We start from the raw sequence: 7,500 nt of genomic DNA on the forward strand, positions 1-7,500 counted from the left end.
TTGACTTGATAAATTCGAGAATCGCAGCAGCTACCTCTTTAGGTGGTGCTAGTTTAGATATATGTTTATTCTCACTACAAATACTAGCCTATAAACATATGTAGTATTAGTAAATCTCTTAGACAAAATGTGATGACCTAAACCAGAGAGTGGAATATTCATCCTATATGGATTCCTCTATATATTAACCTGTTATATACTGTTCTCTAGATACTAATATACCAAACACAGTTCTTCTGCCGTATGTCAACAGAGAATTCTGATAATAAACACACAAATAAAGAGATTGACATTTATTTCTGCAAAAGGAGAACTACATCCAAAGAATTTGCTATCTTCCACCCCAACTCCTCATGGCTTACATCAGCTACGCTTTTGTAAAGGGATATAATATTAGCTGTTTTATTATTACATGCTACCATTCTTTATCTTGAGCCCAGACCACTTCTCTCCCTCTTCGGCTTCTGTTGGAGCTGATAACTTTGAAGCCAGCACATTTCATCATCTGGAGGTATGGCCATAGAAGTTGGAAGAAACCTCCTTGACTGAGACTCTTCTCTGTTTGGGAAAAATATATTACGTATTTAGCAGAGAGCTGTTCTGTAGAAGGTGAGCTAATTTATTGCATGTCAAAGCAGTGTCCTTTTTCCGAATTCCATTTTGATTACATTTTACTCTTCCTAATCTTATAAGATACAATTTTCGACATCTTAAAGAAGTATGCTACACTGGTGTCCGCAACATGATAGTGCTTGACTTCCTGAGTCCGAAACTGCTACGAAATTTCGACCAACACAGCGTTTGAGCCTTCTCTGCGTAAGTGCCGGATATTGCTTAATAGATTAATGTCAACCTCCCGTGCCTTTTTCATTATCAAAATCAAATATATAATCATGTCAAATATCTTCTTCCAGGTACTTATTTCTTTCACTTATTAGGATACTTCGGGGATTTTCACTTGCTAAGATGCAGTTAATACAAGAGTATCATAATTCAAATACTGAAGTGTAATTCTGCAGCTCTCCATGCTTTATTTTCCATTTTGTACCTATTCTGAAGGATTTTCAACTCAGATAATAACTTCATCTTAATTTATATGAAAGCAAGAAAGAATAAAAAGTATTTATCTGTTTCATTACCTACTACATCCGTGTACACCGTCATGGCTATTTGTTTAATTTTCTTCAACAAATGACGAGAGTTGAATAACAAGTCCTGCAGGAAATCCACTTGTGACATTTCTGTATCCAGCTTTATCACGTCAATCTCTTCTCCCTCCAACCCTGCTGCCCTTAGGAAGTTAACGAATCGGTCCACCTGTGTGATAAGAAAGAGAAAAAATGAGCAGGTACAGTTGCCTCGAGAAGTCTGAATATTCTATTTTATTATTATTATTATATTTGTGATAAGGCTTAAACTTCGAAAAAATCACAACCGTTTTGCCTCATATTTTTCTGTTTTGATGATAGATGTAAATCATGATAGCATCTCAAAAGTTAAATGTGGTATATTTTTGGGAAATATACGAAGAGGCGTTTGTCAAGGGTTAGTAGCACACCTATTTATAAAGAAACGGTTATGGGTCCTGGAAAGACAGACGAGTAGTGGGAGTGTATACCAGACACCAAAATGGTAGTTACTGTTATGTGAAACGGGGTGTGATTATAAGACTGGGACACAATGATTCAAGCTTTTTGAATATCCATATATATATTTTTTTTCGATTTTTATATTTAAACACGATTTGGAATATTGGTAATATTGCAAGAGGCAGTAACTTAATAAATATCTTAGGGTATGCAATAGGCTTTGGCCTCTGTGAAATTTAAAAGTAAAATATTTGCCGAGTAGGTGTCAAGTAAATATGCACACTTTGTACGTGCGTGCAGTGTTTACTCATTAGCAAAGACTGTTTTGGTAAATAAAGACTATCTGTGAAAGGCCTTCTAAGTCGTAAAACTAGTCAGTTCAACCTCAAAATTAAAGATTACCAAATATAAAATTATCCAACTGAGTTTCCGGAAAGGTAGAAAGGAAAACAATATAAATAACAAAACATTGTAATTAAATTGGCACGTGGATGTTTACTCTCAGGATGTGGGAGCCGCTTTTTAGCTTTTTTAATGAAAGTATGATTTGATTAATATAGTTTGGATTTTGTAAAAAGATGTAATTTTACAACATTCCTGCATATTTTGTATAATCTATATCGATGGAAATTGATTAGAATATCTTATATATTTAATACAGGCAGACACACAGACACACACACACACACACACACACACACACACACACACACACACACACACACACACACACGTTCGCGCGCGCGCGCGCATGCACAAACAGAAATAAATAGAATAGATTTAAATAATATTCTGTAAAAAATATATGTCCAAATTATATCACAGTCGTGACAACGTGCCTATCATTTAATCAAATCTCAAGAGTTCTAAAAGGAGAAAGTTGAGAACAACAACAACAATAATAATAATAATAATAAAACGATCTTTGCTTATTTAACTCACCCGACTCATGAATACTCTGTTATTTAATCGCAGCAGCTTAGTTCCTTTGTAGTTAGAGATGCCTGTGGCGAAGAAATGAATATTTTCAGAGCGCTGATGGTCGGTCTTTCCCATGGTGGGGTCATACGCATATACCTGTGGATGCAAAACGTACATAAAAGTTTTTTTGTTAAAAAAAAAAACTACGTGATATAATACTGATAAAGACGACATCCACTTTAGCATTGTGGTAATGACCTGCTTTTTTTTTTCTTTCCAAAGGTATTGTACTGTTTAGCCTTGTTCCTAATTGATGCATTTCACACGGTCTGTAATCGCGAACTAGCGCTTTACGGTGCATCGAGGGCAGTGTACTGTAAGTTGTAAAAATTCATTCTACTCCGGACCAAGATGATTATTGCTATTATAATTAAATTTTATAATTTCTAAATTTAAACGGCCACTTGAAAACTATTTTAATCATTGATTTTAATACTGTTTATCGATCAAGACCAAATAAGAAAGGAGATACTATCGTAACAAGCAACGGAAACCGACACTAAAACTACTGATTTATAAAGTCATCAGTCATTCTGCATTCCTCATTGTACGTGAGAGAACAGTTTTGTTGGAAATCTGTCAACAGATAAAATGAATAATTTTGTTGGAAATCTGTCACAGGTAAAATGAATAGTTTTGTTGGAAAATTGTCAACAGGTATAATATATGAAATTCAAAGGTTACATTAGTTGTTTTTCTTGGTTTTGCCAATAAAAGCTGTATGGACAAAATGAAGTATACATTCCAAGTTTTTTTTCTTTTCTTTTTTTAATCAGATATAAACCCTGGTTACTTTGGAACAGTTATTAGGAGCAAAAGGGTTGATGCAATGGCAATATTTACTAAAGAGAATCCATTTTAAGTGTTTATAATGAGTCTTTTCCTAACTGGATTATGAATTCGTTAATTATAGAGTATCTGATTAGCTTGTGAATACACACACACACACACACACACACACACACACACACACACACACACACACACACACACACAAACACACACACACAAACATATATATATATACTTATGTAAGATTTAGATTGGAATTTGCTTAATGTTGAATGGCTAATTCATGCTCTTGGAAAACTTTAAAGTTGCAGTGGCACTGGGATTTGCATATTCTTTATAATAAAAAGAAAAAAAGAAATGTCTTCAGTTCCTAGGTTTTCGATGCTAGCTATTTCTATTTTCTTCCGGATTATCCCATTAAAATACGATTCAAGACTGACATACGGTTTTAAATCAAAATTGTTTGGCATAGATATACAAAAGGAAATAATGGAGTGAGCAAAAGCAGTTGTGGCTCAGTTAATCTCTCACACACAAGACAAAAAAAAAAGAAAAAAAAGAAAAAAAAAAAAAAAGTGGAGGTTTACCCTTAGCAGTAAACTAAACGAGATTAGGTAATGGATTTAGTGGTTTGAAAGGTCCGTCTGTTCTCATTATAATGCTTAAGATACAGCATGCTATGCATATACCCCCTGTCATCATTGTTCTCATTATCATTAACATTATTATTATTGTTTTTATTATCATCATCATCTTTTAAGGAGAAGGATATATATATATATACTTACATATGCTAGATCAGAAAACCACATCAACACACACAAAAGAAGAAAAGAGAGAGAAAAAGAAAGGGGAAAAAAAAAAACTGACCATGCAGCCAAATTTTCCCATGTCATCCTCGAAACTCCAGTCGTAGTTGATGCCGAAGGAGAAGACGACACAGTTTCCGGCTTTGATCTTATACTTGTCGTCCAAACACAAGTCCTTCCCCCTCGGCGCTGTCCCGAAAGTCCGCTGGGAGAGGGAGGGGGGGGGGTGAAAGAAAACTTTGAGACAGATTCGAGAAGGAGGTCAGAAGTTATGACTGTGGCACGACGAATAAATATTCTGTTCTTTGCTTTCTATGGTCACGCCTATATTTTGTTAGTACATTATGTATATCCTTATATACATGTATATATTTATTTATATGCATATATATGTATATATATGCATATAATTATATGTATATGCACACATATAAACATTTATATACGCGCGCGCGCGCGCGTGTGTGTGTGTGTGTGTGTGTGTGTGTGTGTGTGTGTGTGTGTGTGTGTACATGTGTGCGTGCATGTGTGCGTACATGTGTGCGTTCATGTGTGCGTGCATGTGAGTGCATGTGTGTGCATGTGCATGCATGTGCGTGCATGTGAGCGCGTGTGCATGTGCGTGCATGTGAGCGCGTGTGCATGTGCGCGTGTGTAATCAAAATAAATGCAATCAAATAAAGTATATTTATACATACAATCAGTTTATACGTGCTACACACACACACACACACACACACACACACACACACACACACATATATATATATATATATATATATATATATATATATATATATATGTATATATATGTATATATATGTATATATATTATGTATGTATTATAAAATATATATATTATATATATATATATATATATATATATATATAGATATGTGTGTGTGTGTGTGTGGTGTGTGTGTGTGTTTTGTGTGTGTTTGTGTGTGTGAGTGTGTGTGTGTGTGTGTGTGTGTGTGTGTGTGTGTGTGTGTGTGTGTGTGTGTGTGTGTGTGTGTGTGTGTGTGTGTGTGTGTGTAAACACCTGAGAGAGAGAGAGAGAGAGAGAGAGAGAGAGAGAGAGAGAGAGAGAGAGAGAGAGAGAGAGAGAGAGAGAGAGAGAGAGAGAGAGAGAGAGAGAGAGAGAGAGAAGAGAGAGAGAGAGAGAGAGAGAGAGAGAGAGAGAGAGAGAGAGAAAGAGAGTGTGTGTATTATGCATGTATGTCATCATCGCCAGCACTTCAAACAAGCTTAAGAAGGGTCGAGCAGCCACATTGCCTCACAAGCTCATTGCACTTGGCCTCCAGGTCTGAAACTTGGTGGATGAACTGCGGGATGCTCTTCAGCGCCGGCACAGTGCATGGTGTCTCCTTCTTGGGAGCGAAAGCTGCACCAAAACCGCCTTTCCTTCTGCCTCCAGGCTGCCACTGGCCGAAAGGCTGGGCTCTCTCCTGCCTCAGGGCACCGAACCTCTCCATTTCGAACTGTTTTTTTGGTTCGGGTTCTTTGATGACTTCGCCTATGAAAGCATTCTTCACGTCGTTAATTTGCTTGACTTCGGTGACCTCGGCGACTTGGTCATTCCCAGCAACCTCACCGGCGTTGGTCTCTGACACGCCTGCGTCAGCGTTCCCTGTCTCGGCAACGATTTTCTGGCTGCTGACGTCCTCAAAGTCGACCTCTCCTGCGGCGTCATCTCTGTCGCTCTCGTAGTAATTTTCTAGAAAGATACAATAAAGCAATTTTCGCATCTTCCTGATCTAATGGCAGGCTGAAGCATCAACAGTCGGGAAGTCTGAAATGCTCCAAAATTCATAACTTTTCGGCAAAGCTCCACTGCGCCATCCTGTTTAGCCATGTGTCCTTATTCCCGTGATGTCTGATTGTATACATGCAAACATTCCAAGATATGAAATCCGAAACATTACAGATGCTATTTTGAAGCCTACATTATCATTAACACTAAATCTCAAAATCAAAATCTGTCAGTAAAATAAAGGTAAATAATCTGCAATAACTCATGAAAACCACACAACTGAGTCTTCAATATTCATCACGAATAAATATTCTGTTCTTTGCTTTCTATGGTCACGCCTATATTTTATTAGTACATTATGTATATCCTTATATACATGTATATATTTATATATATGCATATATATGTATATATATGGATATAATTATATGTATATGCACACATATAGACATTTATATACGCGCGCGTTAATCACCATTGGGTTATAGGAAATTTAGGGTCTAAAATATAATTCTTTAGCAGAGAACCTAGTACCAATTAGGTAAATGATTCTTGTATTTCATTAGTTTTCGAAGTCAACATTTCGTATCACAGTTAATTCATTAGTTATAATATATATGAAACAATACAATAACATTTAAATAAAGTTGCAGATTAAATGAAATTGCTGAAAGCTTTAGATGATACTTCTGTTTATGGTGAGACTTTGAGCTGATGAAAATATGAATGAGGTGTGAATGGTGAGAAGCATTTTCCCCATAAAATATTTACATTCATGTATCCATAAGTTAAACATATGATTTATGTATGAGTACGATATGTGTGTGTACACTGTTGACCGTATCCTCATTTGGGAAGACTTAAAAAAAAGTCAACCCTACTGTGTACTATGTAAGGTTATATTAAATAGTTCATGAAAAAAAAATATGCTAGCAGTATCTAATATTTTACGTCGCATTAAAAATCCTATGCGTGAGTTCTTATCTAGTTGTTCAAGTGAGAGCTGAGATATGAGGTTAAAAATTACAACATGCTCCTGAGACAATGATAAAGCATAATTATATAACCCAGTTTTATTCTTTTCTCTAGTACAGTCAGTTTTATTTTCTTTATTTCTTTGTACTCGAAATCCCTAACACTTGTCGCCTATTTAGTAACTAGTCATTACATTCGTTAACCTACATCCTTCCTTAAGTGAGAACTCCCTACCACCACACCATGTACTCTACTGTAGGCCTTGTGATAGCCATTATTATTTCCTGTGATCGTCTGTAAACATGAATGACCTCTTCATGTTTGCTTTCACTAATAGTATTTCGTGTTCAGAAAATAGCTGATAATTAGCGTGACACAATCCAAGTTAATGTAAAATCCTTTAGAAATTTAGAGTAACTATATTAACGCAAGGAACTTCACCTTGATTGCCTACCTAGCCACTGGGTGGTCAAGCCAGCCCAAGTCAAGTGCTGGTCCCAAGCCCGGATAAATAGAGAGATGATTACCTAAAAGGTACCACCGGCACTCTCCGTGGAAAGGAACTGGGGACCCTACCACGTACTCACTCCAAGAGCATCAC

At 36.3% G+C, this 7,500-nt stretch overlaps 1 protein-coding gene across 1 annotated transcript in view; it reads right to left on the reverse strand.

The window, feature by feature from the left end:
• Positions 1-278: 278 nt before the first annotated feature.
• The window catches only part of LOC119572290, a 15,170-nt gene continuing 7,948 nt past the window's right edge, over positions 279-7,500 (reverse strand). Inside the window, exons 4-8 of the mRNA XM_037919311.1 lie at positions 5,452-5,888; positions 4,233-4,376; positions 2,532-2,666; positions 1,140-1,317; positions 279-558 (exon numbers count right to left, since the gene is read on the reverse strand). Coding sequence (XP_037775239.1) covers positions 416-558; positions 1,140-1,317; positions 2,532-2,666; positions 4,233-4,376; positions 5,452-5,888 — 1,037 coding nt within the window. The 3' untranslated portion in view covers positions 279-415. The remainder of the gene's footprint in view (positions 559-1,139; positions 1,318-2,531; positions 2,667-4,232; positions 4,377-5,451; positions 5,889-7,500) is intronic.

Source organism: Penaeus monodon, chromosome 4, assembly GCF_015228065.2.
Source record: "Penaeus monodon isolate SGIC_2016 chromosome 4, NSTDA_Pmon_1, whole genome shotgun sequence".
In the NCBI taxonomy this organism is placed as follows: domain Eukaryota; kingdom Metazoa; phylum Arthropoda; class Malacostraca; order Decapoda; family Penaeidae; genus Penaeus; species Penaeus monodon.